This window comes from Heterodontus francisci, chromosome 23 (assembly GCF_036365525.1).
Source record: "Heterodontus francisci isolate sHetFra1 chromosome 23, sHetFra1.hap1, whole genome shotgun sequence".
In the NCBI taxonomy this organism is placed as follows: domain Eukaryota; kingdom Metazoa; phylum Chordata; class Chondrichthyes; order Heterodontiformes; family Heterodontidae; genus Heterodontus; species Heterodontus francisci.
This window is the reverse complement of record NC_090393.1, coordinates 19,333,479-19,348,664: the sequence shown is the minus strand read 5'-3', so window position 1 is coordinate 19,348,664 and position 15,186 is coordinate 19,333,479. Positions and strand designations below refer to the sequence as shown.

General features: G+C 41.9%; 1 protein-coding gene across 2 annotated transcripts in view; it reads left to right on the top strand.

The window, feature by feature from the left end:
* The window catches only part of naa25 (N-alpha-acetyltransferase 25, NatB auxiliary subunit), a 128,633-nt gene that overhangs the window by 21,240 nt on the left and 92,207 nt on the right, over window positions 1-15,186 (top strand). For both annotated transcript variants that reach the window (XM_068054816.1, XM_068054817.1), the window contains exons 2-7: window positions 2,112-2,197; window positions 5,708-5,846; window positions 7,836-7,954; window positions 9,483-9,557; window positions 12,649-12,756; window positions 14,849-14,927. In XM_068054816.1, the coding sequence (XP_067910917.1) occupies window positions 2,112-2,197; window positions 5,708-5,846; window positions 7,836-7,954; window positions 9,483-9,557; window positions 12,649-12,756; window positions 14,849-14,927 (606 nt within the window). The remainder of the gene's footprint in view (window positions 1-2,111; window positions 2,198-5,707; window positions 5,847-7,835; window positions 7,955-9,482; window positions 9,558-12,648; window positions 12,757-14,848; window positions 14,928-15,186) is intronic.

The window sequence follows — 15,186 nt, the reverse complement described above, 5'->3', positions numbered from 1 at the left end:
AAACATACAAAATTCTTACAGGGCTTGACAGGGTAGATGCAGGAGGATGTTTCCCCTGGCTGCTGGATCTAGAACCAGGGACACAGTCTCAGAATAAGAGGTTGGCCATTTAGGACTGAGATGAGGAGGAATCTCTTCACTCAGAGGGTGGTGAATCTTTGGAATTCTCTACCTCAGAGGACTGTGGAGGCTCAGTCATTGAGTATGTTCAAGACAGAGATCAATTGGTTTCTAGATCTTAAAGATATCAAGGGATATAGGGATAGTGCGGGAAAATGGCATTGAGGTAGATCAGCCATGATCTCATTGAATGATGGAGCAGGCTTGAGGGGCCAAATGGCCTACTCCTGCTCCCATTTCTTATGTTCCTGCGTCCTTAAAAGGATGTTAGTTCTTTGAAAGCTGATATTCAGTGTAAATAAATAGTATGCATAGGACGTGCTGAGAAGACTGGACTGAAATTTTGGGTAGATTTTTAGTTTAAAAATAATGAGCCATTTAGGTCAGGACCCATTGCCTCTACAGAAACTTTGGAGATGTTTATTAGGGTATTTTGTATTTCTCTCCCCTTGCCCCTTTTTAAAAGTCTGTGTCTCTGCCGCAGTCAGGAGCTCATATTGCAAAGAATCATTGGTGTTAATTCAGATTTTACTTTCTGAAAGACAGTTGGATTGATATCATCTGTTGAGAAAGGGAATGGAAGGTTATAGAGATTAATAGTACTAGATATATTTCAGAGGAGGTAGGGGAGGAAACTTGATTTTCCTTAAGGTGGAAGGAGGAGGTCCATGCAAATTCTCTGGATGGAACAGCCTTGATGAGCTATTTTTCCTTCTATTCTTCCTTCATCCTTTGCTCTGTGTTCTTTGACACACCAAACCACTATTTTCTGGACTTCCATAGCAGTGTAAAGTTGATTAGTGAATTTTAGTGGTGTGCTGTTTTCTGTCTGGTGAGAGTACTAATTTCCCCTGCTCATTTTGGGCTTCTGGTAGTAGAAAACGAGTGTATCTCTGCATGGCACAAATTTCCTGATTGTTAACGCCATCTAGTCACAGAGGTGGAGTAGGTGGGGGTTGAGGTCAGACTTTTGTTGACGGAGATTGTGCTTGTTGGATCTCTAGCCATTCTGTGTAGCTCAACAAAATGATCAGTTAGCAATCTCCCACAGTTAACAGCTTTTCAACATTATAATGTGATGTAAATGAATGCATGTGCAATTTCTGGCATTTATTCCCCTCCCCTAAATCAAGCAGGTGTTTGTGGTCATGCTACCTACCAATAGAGGTTGCCATTCACAGGTGAGCTGTCTTTGGACTTCTTGAGTTGGAGGAAGCCTCTAACTTAATCAAGGGCTACAGCCTCCAGCCTTTTGCTTGGTAAACTGAAATGTTAGTTGCTCAAGAAAAATCAAAGCAGTGAAGTTGGGGAGAATGGGTGACCTTTGTCAGGCTCCTTCCTGTCATGTGCTGCCTTCTCTTGCAAACCGAAAAACGCACAGATGTTACAATTATCAAGAAGGTAAATAGTCAAGCTCAAGTAACAATAAGAATTTTCAGCAGGCACATTAAATGTGCACAGATCATGGAGCTTCATTGAGATGTTTGCCCTGACTGAATCCGAAGGATATGACTGAAGGAATGGTTACATGTAAACATAGCTGGTACAGTATGTACCCTGCTGTATAATGACCATACATAGTAATTCTTGAAAGAACTATAAGACGGTGTGAGGGTAAATAAGCACAGGTACTATGCATTTTTTGTATGTGCTGAATATAAGGTTATAGTAGGTGGTCGTACCTTGGGTGACCTGGTGAAGTCTGTCAACTTCTTGCAGATTTAATGCCAAATCTTTGAGTGTTGGGCACAGCATTCAAGTGAAACACTATGTCCTCTCAGGTGCTCCTCTTGGATGGTGCTTCGGGCTGCAAAACAAGCTCTCCTCTTTTGCACATTTTCCAATAGCGCTTCAGTTACACTCAGAAAATTTTGGTGTGCTTGGTCCTACCCGAGTTTTCCATGCCAATGTTTTCCAATAGAAATTTTACACCCTCTACCCCCTTCCCCTCAATGTGGGACAAAAATTGACATGTTGTATCTGTTGCACAGATTATCTGGACAATGGCAATAACAAGATGGCTATCCAGCAAGCTGACAAACTGCTCAAGAAACACAAGGACCTTCACTGTGCAAAGGTAAGCTAACAGAGCAATAGTTTATTCTAAAGTGGAGTATAATATGTAACCCATACCACAGTTGTTTAGTTTGGACTATATACTTAGGAGTTTATGTTGAGCAGTTTGAGATAGAAAAGCACATTTTCAGATGATACTTATTTTGAATAAGAAGTGGATTTGTCATGGGATTGCTCACAAGTGGATTGGAATCTGGAGCATGATTGTGATGTGAATTGCTAAGTTGGCCTGTCCATTTAAAGACACTGCTTGAGAAGTCCCTGGGGTAAGTGGTTAAGTTCCTGATGTCAGTTGAGAGGCTAAATGCAGTTGCTTGGTTTTTCTCATTATTTCAGCAAGATAAAAAGTTATTAAATAAAACAGTTGTTCAGTTCTGATTTGTTGGTGTTTTGTACAAGGTGTAACGCACTCAAAGCTAATACTAGAGGGTCTTCTGTGACATTGATCGCGGTAAGTCAGATGATGTGTTTTATAATGAGAGACGTGTTGTACTCCTTAATGGAGAATGCGTTATTCTGCTAAGGTGGAATTGTGTCCTTTTAAGGGCACGAAGTCTGATTGTTAGGGAAAGACAGGTTCATTGGTCTTTTAGATCAATTGTTTGATCAGGAAATTGGAATGTGCTCATCATTTTCAGACTTCACATATTTTGAGAGTCCTCTCCCCAACCAGCGGACCCATTCGCCCACCTCCAATACTCTTCCTCTACCTGGATCACTCCCTCTGGCCTCTGACCTGCTGTTGATCTTTTCATTGAAACCTGTCGGTGTCACATCAGCCGTCTTAATTTCTCTGACCCCCCTCACTCACTCTAGCTTCTCTCCCTCAGAACTTGCTGCACTCCGTTCTCTCAAGTTTAACCCTGACATTGTTATCAAACCCGCTGACAAGGGTGGTGCTGTTGTTGTCTGGCATACCGACCCCTATCTTGCAGAGGCTGAGCGCCAACTCTAAGGCACTTCTTCCTACCTCCCACGGACCATGACCCCACCACCGAACATCAAGCCACTGTTTCCAGTACTGTCATTGACCTCATCTCCTCTGGAGATCTTCCCTCTGCAGTTTCCAGCCTCATAGTCCCACATCCCCGCATAGCCCGGACTGTCCCGGTAGTCCCATCGTTTTCAGTTCCTACCCCACTGAACTTATTTCCTGCTATCTTGATTCTATTTTTTCTCCCCTTGTCCAGTCTCTTCCCACCTACATCCGTGACTCTTCTGATGCCCTACATCATTTCAACTGTTTCCAGTTTCCTGGCCCTAACCGTTGTCTCTTCACTATGGATGTCCATTCTCTCTATATCTCCATTTCCCACCAAGATTGTTTGAGGGCTCTCCACTTCTTCCTTGAACAGAGGCCCAACCAGTCCCCATCCACCACCACCCTCCTCTGCCTTGTTGAACTTGTTCTCACATTGAACAACTTCTCCTTCAACTCCACTCACTTCCTCCAAATAAAAGGTGTTGCTATGGGTACCCGCATGATCAAGCTATGCCTGTCGTTTTGTGGGATATGTCTAACATTCCTTGCTCCAGTCTTATTCGGGATATTGATGATTGTATTGGTGCCGCTTCCTGCTCCCGCCCCGAACTGGAAAACGTCATCAGCTTTGCTTCTCATTTCCACCCTTCTTTCACCTTCACATGGTCCATCTCGTCACTTCCCTTCCCTTCCCTTCTTCAACCTCTTTGTCTCCATCTCTGGGGATAGGCTGTCCACTGGTATTTATTATAAGCCCATCGACTCCCATGGCTGCCTCGACTACACTTCCTCACACCCAGCCTCCTGTAAGGATTCCATTCCATTCTCCCAGTTTCTCCATCTCCAACACATCTGTTCCGATGATGCAACCTACCACAACAGCACCTCTGATATGTCTTCCTTTTTCTCAACTGAGGATTCCCCTGCATTGTGGTTGACAGGGCCCTCGACCCTGTCTGATCCATTTCCTGCACTTCTGCCCTCACCCCTCCCCTTCCCTCCCAGAACTGTGACAGGCTTCCCCTTGTCATCACTTTCTGGTCCACCAGCCTCCACATCCACAGGATCATCCTCCACCATTTCCGACACCTCCAGCGTGATGCCACCACCAAACACATCTTCCCCTCCCCTCTCCTGTTAGCATTCCTACGGGATCGTTCCCTCCACGACACCCTGTTCCACTCCTCCATCACCCCGACACATCTTCCTGTCCCACGGCACCTTCTCATGCAATTGCAGGAGGTGTAATAACAACCCTTTTACTTCCTCTCACCTTACCATTTAAGGCTCCAAACACGCCTTCCAGATAAAGCAGCGATTTACTTGTACTTCTTTCAATTTAGTATATTGTATTCGCTGCTCACAGTACGGTCCCCTCTACATTGGGGCGACCAAAGGCAGAATGGGTGACTACTTTGTGGAATAGTTCTGCTCGGTCCGCAGCATGATCCCGAGCTTCCAGTTGCTTGCTATTTTAGTTCTTCACCCTGCCCTCATGCCCACATTTCTGTCTTTGGCCTGCTGCAGCGTTCCAGTGAACATCAACGCAAGCTCGAGGAACAGCACCTAATTTTCCGACAAGGCACTCTACATTCTTCTGGACTCAATATTGAGTTCAATAATTTCAAACCATGAGCCCCATTATTTTTTGTTTATTTTTATATACTTTTACGTTTTATTTATTTTTTAACCATATGCTAGTCTTAAACTTATTTTTAATGTTTTTGCTTTCGTACAGACCTGTTCATTATTCTGCCATTAGCATTCTATCTGGACTCATGCTTTGTCTTTTGCTACAACTATTTAACACTCCATTTGCATTCTGTTGCATGACATCTGTCATGTATCCTCTTCCTCCACCTCCCCCATCCTATCTCAGTCCTTCCTCCTTGTTCTGCTTCCCCCCCTCCCCCCAATTGCTCAAAGACTGTTACATTTCTAACTTTAGCCAGTTCTGATGAAGGGTTGCAGACCTACAACTCTAACTCTGTTTCTCTCTCCACAGATGCTACCTGACCTGTTCAGTATTTCTGACACTTTCTGTTTTCAATATTTTGAGATTGTTTGCTCTTGAGGTTGTAGTTCAGAATCGAGGATGAAATGTCTGGCTTTTTTCGTTTTTTCAAATTGTTATGGCCATGGTTATGTTTGTAATTATGGAATGAGGACAGTGTGACTTCTGTGTTAATTATTTTCTATTAGTGGGGAACTTTACCTTCCAAATAACTTTCGCCCCCTCTTTGATGTCAAAAATGTTGAAAGCAATTTGTTTTCTGTTCTTTTTTGAGCTATATAAAACAAGACTGAAATCCGATTTGTTCCTGGTCTGTCAATGGGAGTAATTTAAAATCATGAATTCAGAATATTGGGTTAGAAGCACATGCACAACATTAAGCCATGACTCAAGTGTATTTTTTCCTCCTTGTATAATATTGATACCAATGTGCTAAATAAGTTTAATGACGGCAGCGATGACTGTTTATGAATATAGAATCTTTAGAATTTCCTTTTGTGGTCTGGCCCCATCAGGTTCTGAAGGCAATTGGCCTGCAGCGGACAGGAAAGCAAGAAGAGGCATTTGCTGTAGCACAGGAAGTAGCTGCACTTGAACCCACAGATGACAACTCCTTACAGGCTCTCACTATTCTTTATCGTGAGATGCACAGACGTAAGTTCTCTTGGAGAGGGATTGGAGGAGAGAGGAGCAAAAGAGGGGAAGGGGCTACTTGTACTCAGTTTACTTCAAATTAGAGAGTCTTAGTGGGCAATCATTGTGAAATTTAAGTACCCACCTAAGAATATGTCCTGGGGTACTTTTTTCTGAAACATATTTGAAAATCACAATTGAAATTGCTCTCATTTGTTCAATGAAGCTGATCTGCTCCAGTGACGTCCACTAAAGAATTGTCAATGCAATTCATCTGATTCCCAGCATTAGCGTGCTATGTGCAGAGCAATTTGGCTTGGACCAAGGAGTAAGGAAATACTGAGGAAACAGCTATGCTTGGAGCTCATCTCAGTGACTGATGTCTGCCTTACTCAGCAAGTTGCAGGTCAATGAGACTGAACAATCAAGACCTTTAATATGTAATTATTTTTATAAAGATATCTGGAAAGCTGAAAGATAGGGTTTTAGGGTTAAGTAACAAACACTTGCAAAGCTCATTCTGGAGTTACATCCTCCATTAAAGCTACTGTGGCACATTGTTTTGGCATTCTCTACACTAGATGGTGCTGTAGCCAACATTTTAACTTGTGAATGTTTCATTTGGATTCTTCTCTATCCACTGTTGGAACAATCTAAAATAAATCTTAAATGTGACAGAATGCCATCAGCAATTCCAGTTTTTAAAAATTGAGAAACTGAACCATCTAAACTGGATAGAAAAGGTCCAAAAAACGTACGTGTATGTGTGTGATATAAGTTGATGGGAACCATGTGCAGACATAAAGTTTTTAATAATTAAATACAAAAAATGTCAGTTCTTGTGGATTCTGAACTTTAGTGATTTTTCAACTATGCTGATGATCTTGAGGACTGCAGTAGCTAGGGTTTACTAAAGCATGGACTTTGTGTGCAATTTAGGGTGCAGAGCAACATCCCCTCTTTTTTTTAATGTGCTCAGCCTGTTCATTGAAGTGTGTGGGACCTTCAAATTTTTGTGCATGGTCAGCACATGCAGTAACTTAAAGGGGCTGACTTGTGCTCGGCCTGCATGGGAACCTCCACGCAGCTTGGAGGAAACATTTGTCCAGAGGTGCTTTTGGAATAGATTTCACCTGGTGGGGAAGTCTGCATAATTAGTCTGTTTTTGAAGCGTTTCTGAACAGTCACTCTGTGTCTCTTTCCTAATTTAAACCTCAACTGAAAGAATTCTATAAGACAGAGCACCTCATAGTGTTGTTCCTTCCCTACCTTTCACAAGAATCTACAAGATAACACATTCTAGGATTTTTCTACCATATTTTTCATAATGCTGTTATATATTTAATGCTTCAAAAATTATCTGCCCATACCTTTATATTGCTGACAACAATTGATGTGTGCACAATGATGGGGCAGGTCATGTGTTTGCAGGCGACGAGCATCTGCTACAGGAATATGCAGCAATATCTCTGTCTCTTTTTTTTCCCTGTGAATGGCTTTTGCTGGAGCAAACATGTCTAAATGCTTCCTACCCCAAAGGCGCTGACCCTGACTTGGTTAAGAATCAACAAATGCAGACTGCCCTCTAGTACCTTGTGAAAGTGCATTCTCAATGTGAGGCCAGGCAGTTTCCTTTTGAGGCCATCACAGCCAAATCTGTTCATTTTTTTCTCCTAACATAAACACTTGTGTACTTTCCAATTTTGGCCACTGAATAGAGATCTGCAGCAGGATATTCCCTCCCTGGCTTAGAGGCATTAAGGCCTGTTGCGGACCCTTGGAGCAATCTAGACTGAGTTCAGGTAACTTGGCACAGACTAAGGATTGAACTTGGGACCCAGTTCTATATGCCTCAGCTATTTCTGCTGAAAATTTATTGTGTTATCTGGGGGACCCAGAACATCTTTTGTATGAAAATGTTAATTTTTTTTGTGTAAAGTTGTGATATGTTGAATATACTACCTTTTATTTCCCTTTCTGTCAAAGTTACTCATGTTTCTCTTTTTCCAGCTGAGTTGGTCACCAAGCTGTATGAGGCTGCTGTGCGCAAAGTCCCCAGCAGTGAGGAATACCACTCACATCTCTTCATGGCATATGCCAGGGTTGGAGAGTACAAGAAAATGCAACAGGTACTGTTTTTACAGCAAAGAATGAGTCTCTCCTGTCCCGAGAAAAATACCACATTGACTGGTGATTGATAACCAGGCCGAATGCTGCACTACGCTACTAAACTACAGAAACTGCAGTATACATTGACTTTAATTTTTCTTCCCCTTCCTCGCTTTTTGAAGTTTTTTTCTCCCAAATCAAACCAAATTAAGTAAGTCTGAAATAGAAAGATAAGTTAATGTCAGTTCAGAGGAAATATTCTATTAAAAACATTAACTTATCATTTGTTTTCAGTTGCTGATGAACCATGCTGTGCATTTCCTATGTTTCTGTCTTCATGTCAGATTTGTAAAATTGACATTTTTATTTCCTAAATGTATCTTTAGTCGCACTGAACTGGTGAGATATAGAATTGTAAAATACATTGGGTGGATCCTTATGGGCTTGACTAAGGGCCACAGGCTGTTGTGTAACTCCTCAGCCTGTTAACCAGGTTAACTTTGTTGAACTCCATTTTATTTCAAATACAAAGGACTTGTCATTATTAAACTATATTAACTGCTACTGCATTTTTGTCCTTTTCCATCACAGTACCAGCTATACCAATACTGGCACCAGAATTGTAAAATACAAAAGTGTACCACACTTTACTTAGTGTGTTACCTTTAAAGTTTCCATTACTCCTTTCCTGATGATGTTTGCTACAGTTAAACATGCTATCTTAGGATAACTCCATCCTGCCCTGTGTATTGATTTATGTGCAGGCGAAATAGGTATGATTTCAAATTGGGGAAAGCAAGAAATAATAATTGATTTGCCTAATCAACACAGTTGATTCATTTTCTATTTTAATTGTTTGAGGATATCCACCCTTTTTTAAACTTCCTGGCCTCGAATCCCAGTCGTGCAGTGACTTCAGCTAAGAGGGTGGGTATCCTTCTCTGATATCTTTGCAAATTCTGTTTTTAAGTTATTTCCCAGGAGACCATGTGACTGAGTATGTGATTGCCCATCCTACTTATTTTTTTCACCACTCAGACTTGTGTGAAACCTGAATCCCACCTCTCTATCATTATGCCATTCAACACAGTTGATTCCAGATAAATACATTGTTTGCGAATAAATTTTGAGCACTTTACCTTCCATAGCATGACTATAATATCGTTCTCTGCACTTGTACTAAAAGCTCTTAACTTAAATTATTGGGGGACTCTTTTGCTTTAGGCATCTTTATTTGTTTGAGATATGAACCCCATTTCCTCTAATTTTTGTGGTGCGATTTTGTATTTTTGAATTTTGTCATCACCCAATGTCCACAATGGCGTTTCCAGCTAGCAAGGGTCACTTGATAACATGAGCCCCAGTAAAAAATGTTCTATGGTTTTTCTTGTCGATCAGTGCTGAACATGTAGCAGCCCTGTTGCTAACTCAGCACATATCAACAATTAGACTTCCACCTCATCCTGCTGAGTGTATTCATTGAGATTTACTGTAATATATTGAAGTGTTCTGTTTTAAAATGGTGTGGTATTTTCTTCTTTCTCTTAGGCTGGGATGGCACTTTACAAGATTGTTCCGAAGAATCCATATTACTTCTGGTCTGTGATGAGTCTGGTCATGCAGGTTGGTGGAGATGTTAATTGTATGGTAACCGACAGTAGGATAAAAATCAGTGCAGTGTAAGGAAAAGGCATTGCTGATACTTTCAGAGGGATCTGATAGAAACATTTTTGTTCAATTAAATTAATTGAATCCTAGTTGCAAAACTCCTATATAGAATAACATATTACTTATTATGGAGCAGAATTACTATAAATGAATCCTGTTTGAGCAAGACTGCTTAAACCTTCTCTAGTATGATGGGACAGCTTGCAGACTATCTTTTTAAGTAAAAAAAGCAGTTATTACTAGAGGGAATTCACTTGGCTAAAAGCACTTAACCTATCTGCTGTACTGAAATGTCTAAATAGAGACTGTTAGAGATTATTGAAGCAATACTTAGTAGTCTAAGCTAGAGGCCTGCTTTAGGTCGGGAAAAAGAACCCGACCGAACCACAGTGGGCCCGAGCCCGACCCGGACTGAGTCCCTCCAATTTTGCCCCGAGCCCGACCTGAACCTGCCACTAGTCAGCCCGACCCCGACCCGGACTGAGACCCTCCAATTTTGCCCCGAGCCCGACCTGAACCTGCCACTAGTCAGCCCGACCCGACCATCCCTTTACTTGCGTTCCTGACATTGAACCTGCAAGAAGCTGCAGCGCATGCACGAGACGTCATAGTGACGTCACTCGCTCACTGCAGACTCAGGCTCATTTTCGTCCCGGACTCCCAGCTCAGGTAAGTTTTTTTTAAATACTTACCAGCAGAGCACTTAGCGTGTGTGTTCGGCCTGACCCAACCCGACTTGATCTGGACTCGGCCCGACCTGACCCGAGCCCGAAAGCCGGCCCCGGAAGATGGGCCAAACCCGACACGTGTCATCGGGTTCGGGTCGGGTAGCAGGCCTCTAGTCTAAGCACTTACCCTTACATCAAGTTTGCTATTTAAATTAGCACCTTGTTAATGTAACTGAAAAGCATTGTGCCGACATTAGCCTATTTGTTGGGTGTGCTTTAAACATAGATTACAGATTGAACTATAGGCTAGCATGGGTCTGTCAGTTGAACAACACAACTACCAGGTTGGTAACTCCTGTCTCTGATCAGTAGCTGTTAAAACATTAGATCAATAAAATACTATCAAACAATTGCTTTTGAAAACAAAGATCAGTTTGGAAAGAAGAGCCTTAGGGGAAGTGCAAATATTAACTGAGGTAGGCAGTTAAGTTTGCTTTCCTGGTAAAATGTCCACTTTTATGCCTACTGGCACTTTCTTACTGAGTTTTCTCTTACCAGTGGTGTTGTTTAGCACTGGTATAATTGCAGCAGCATAAATATGGGTTAAAAAAAAATCCATGCTTTGGGACTTGGTTCCAAGATCTATTGCTTCACATGATTAATTCAGTCTGCCCCAGATCTTAATGTAATAATTTTTGCTGTGCAATTAAGGCCAGATTCTTGTGGGATTTTCTTTTTTCTGTATAGTTGCAATGTAGTCTTTCCCAACTATTGCACATCAGTTTTTAGTTAACCATGGTTCCACTGCTTGTTTAAAATTTCATGGGCTAATTAAAAGCTGCTGGTCATCATTTCCCATCAGTATTCTATGGTAGCATCCAAAACAAGCCTGTTGACATCTGGTAGAACTATCGCTGTCCACATTTATCTGACTGTTGAAAACATGAGCATTGAAGGCAGTTATGTGAGTCAATGCACAGAAAGGTTCTGTAGGCCGACGTAGCATATTGCTCTCGTTTTAGTTAAATATTTTGTTTCTTTCTCTCTCCCTCCCCCGTTCTCTCAAATTTTGTCTTTTATGTTGCAACTACTTTGTTAATTTGTGCCTGATGTGCACACTGTGGTTTCATGTATAGCCAGGAATGTTTGCAGCATGGTTTTTCCTGATTTGTTGTGCCACATTTATTTTTCTATCTTCATTGTACTTTTCCTGTATTAAGGTTATATGAGGTTAGTTTAAGTAGTGATGTTATGCTTCAGTGGAATTGTGCATAGGCACAGGGTCACCTTCTGTATGTACATTGATAACACCCATTTCTAGTTCAGCAGCATTCGCTTAGACACAGTGAGCGCCTCTGTACCGTTTTTCTGGCATTAAGTTATGGGTGAACCCAAATTTTCTCCAGCTGAAATTACAGAGGACCAAAGCAATTGTTTTTGACCACCGCTAAAAACTCTACTTCCTTGTAATTCATGTCATTCCCTTTCCTTCTGTTTCTGTCACTCTATCTGAAACCTTAGTGTCGTGTGCGACGCTGAGTTTCAAACGGCATATTTAATCCATAACCAAAACTTTACAACATTGCCCACCTCCATCTCACTTCAAACCCTATTCATGTTAATTCTGGACACGATTTATCCAGCACCCTACACTCAAGCATCCTGAACTACATCCTTCACAGCTTCAACTTGTCCAAAAATCCACTGCAAGCATCCTATACCATAGAAGTTCCATTTTTTCGTTTAACTTCCCCCCCATCTCACTAACCTATTCTATCCCCTCAAAATTATTCTTATTGTTTACAAATTTCTCCATGGCCTTATGCCACCTTGCAACTTCTTCCAGCCTTCTAACTCTGACTTCTCTACTTGCCTCCCTGATTCAACACCACCATTGCTCATCTTAGCCCTACTCTCTGGAGCCCTTTTGTACATCCCTCTACCATCAAAACCTCTTGAGAACCCATGAGATAGATCGAGTATTGGCCATGCTGGAGGGACAAGAGGCAGCAGTAATCTGAAGCTGGTTGCAGTGTTTTTCCTGTCTTGAGATAGAAGTGTAGCTCCAAGTAAGACACTTGTACGCAATAATTGAAGCCAAAATAAGTCCACAGCAGTTGTATAAAGAGCATTGTGAAAGTTATTTAGCTGAACTTACAGCTCTTTGTATTGAGTCACACACCTGATGTGCAGGGTGCAGGACCAGTAATTGTAAACACCGATGACAGACAATTATTCTCGTATTATTAGCGATATGCAGACAGGTGACAGGGATGTTATTTTAATTGTGCAAAGGGTGCCTATTGTGCTTTTAAGAGGACTGAAAATCTGTGTCTGTCCCTTGGATTTTTTCAAAATTGTATTTGTGTCTTACATAGTCCATTTCAGCACAAGATGAGAAATTATCGAAGACTATGTTCCTCCCCTTGGCGCAGCGCATGGTGGAAAAGATGGTGAAAGAAGACAAGATTGAGGCAGAAGCTGAGGTAAGAAAGTGGGTGTTCCAAGTTGTGACTTGTACCATGTTAGTCACAGCATTGTGACAAAGGACATAGACAAGTTGGTGGAATGGGCGGACAGGTGGCAGACTAAGTTCAATACGGAGAAATGTGAAGTGATACATTTTGGTAGGAAGAGCATGGAGAGACAACATAAAATTTTAAAGGGGGTGCAGGGGCAGAGGGACCTTGGTGTATATGTGCATTATTTATTGAAGGCGGCAGGACAGGTTGAGAGAGCGGTTAATAAAGCATACAGTATCTTGGACTTTATTAATAGGGGCTTAGAGTACAAGAGCGAGGAGGTTATTTCGAACTCGTATAAGACACTAGTGCGGCATCAGCTGGAGTATTGCGTCCAGTTCTGTCACCGCGCTTTAGGAAGGATGTGAAGGCGTTAGAACCGTAGAAAAATTAAGGCACTGAAGGAGGCCATTCAGCTCATAGTGTCCGTGCCAGCCGAAAAAACTAGCCGCTCAATCTAATCCCACCTTCCAGCATTTGGTCCATAGCCTTGCAGGCTACAGCACTTCAGGTGCATGTCCAGGTACCTTTCAAAAGAATTGAGGGTTTCTGCCTCCACCACCATTCCTGGTAGTGAATTCCAGACACCCACCACCCTGGGTGAAAAAGCCTTTCCTCCTGTCCCCTCTAATCCTTCTACCAATCACCTTAAATCTATGCCCCCTGGTAATTGACCTCTCCGCTAGGGGAAGCAGGTCCTTCCAGTCTACTCTATCTAGACTCCTCATAACTTTGTATCTCTCAATTAAGTCAGCCCTCAGCCTCCTCTGTTCTAAGGAAAACAACCCTAGCCTATCCAATCTTTCCTCATAGCTGCAACTTTCAAGCCCTGGCAACATTGTTGTAAATCTCCTCTGTACTCTCCAGAGCAATTATGTCCTTCCTGTAATGTGACCAGAACTGTACACAATACTCCTGCTGTGGCCTAGCTAGCGTTTTATACAGTTAGGGAAAGTGCAGAAAAGATTCACGAGAATAGTTCCAGGGATGAGGAGCTTCAGTTATGAAGATAGATTGGAGAAGAGAAGGCCAAGAGGAAATTTGGTAGAAGTATTGAAAATCATGTGGGGTCTGGACAGAATAGATGGGGAGAAACTGTTCCCATTCATGAAAGGATCGAGAACAAGCGGGCTTAGATTTAAAGTTATTGGTAAAAGAAGCAAAAGTGACATGCAGAAATTTTTTTTCAGACAGTGAGTGGTTAAGATCTGGAATACACTGTTTGAGACTGTAGTGGAGGCAGAGTCAATTGAAGCATTCAACGGGGAATTGGACTGTTATATGAAAAGGAAGAATGTGCAGGGTTATGGGGAGCAGCCAGAGGAGTGGCACGAGGTGAAATGCTCATTAAGAGAGCCAGTGCAGACACGATGGGCCGAATGTCCTCCTTCTGCACTGTAACAATTCTGTGATTCTGTGAAGAACACATTATTTTTATCTATGCTGTATTGGTTTGCTCCTTTTTCTTGGGGCACCTGCATAGTGATCGGGAGTGAATATGCTGGCTAATTAACTTCTAACTTCTCTCCCTAGCTTTGTTGTATTTCTGTGGCAGATGACTACCAGCTAAACAAAAAAGGAACCTGTTACTAAATTTAGTAATTTTTCTTCTTAATAATATATTGTAATTTGGTAAACCTGTTCTCACCTGCTGCCCGCAAGTTATTGCTGAGAAGACATGTGGATGGCTTGCTTCCGGACTGGAGTCAACTTTCCTTGTAGCCAGCTGTCAGGAGACACTACATACCACCATGCCTGCCTCCCTTCTCCCTACGGGAAGATCCTGTAGTCTTTACTTGGTTTTTGTGCCTCAGATTAGGGCCAAGCGGATGAGAATCAAATCTAGACTCATTGCCCAGTCTTTGACTCTGACTGGTTATATTGAAGTTCGGAGAGGCACTCTAGATTGTACCTATTAAAACTGATATTAAGCTCACTGTGAGATTATAATAATTATTAAAATTTTTGAATTTACATTTGAAACCTGAATGTGACCTCAGTCCTCTGATGAAGAGATGTGATTTCCATCTGTTATATGGTAACTTTTTGGTAATAGGTGCAACTCTACTTGATGATTTTGGAACGACTTGGAAAAGATCAGGAGGCTCTGGAAGTTATCAGAGGAAAACTGGGAGGTAATGTCGAAGCTAGCCTATTGGAAGATTTTTGTGAAAAACAAATGTACGGTATGATATATTTTTCCCTTTCCCTCCCTATCCTCCTGTCCTGAGGATCTAGTTCCACAAGCGTGGACAGCCCATCAGTATTCTGCTGAAATGACTATTCATCATGAGAGTCTGGAAAGTGAATATAGACATGCTATTCAACCATAGATACCATCATAAACCCATCCAGATTCTTTCTAGTTTATTGCAGGGGTCACTGCATAGTCAA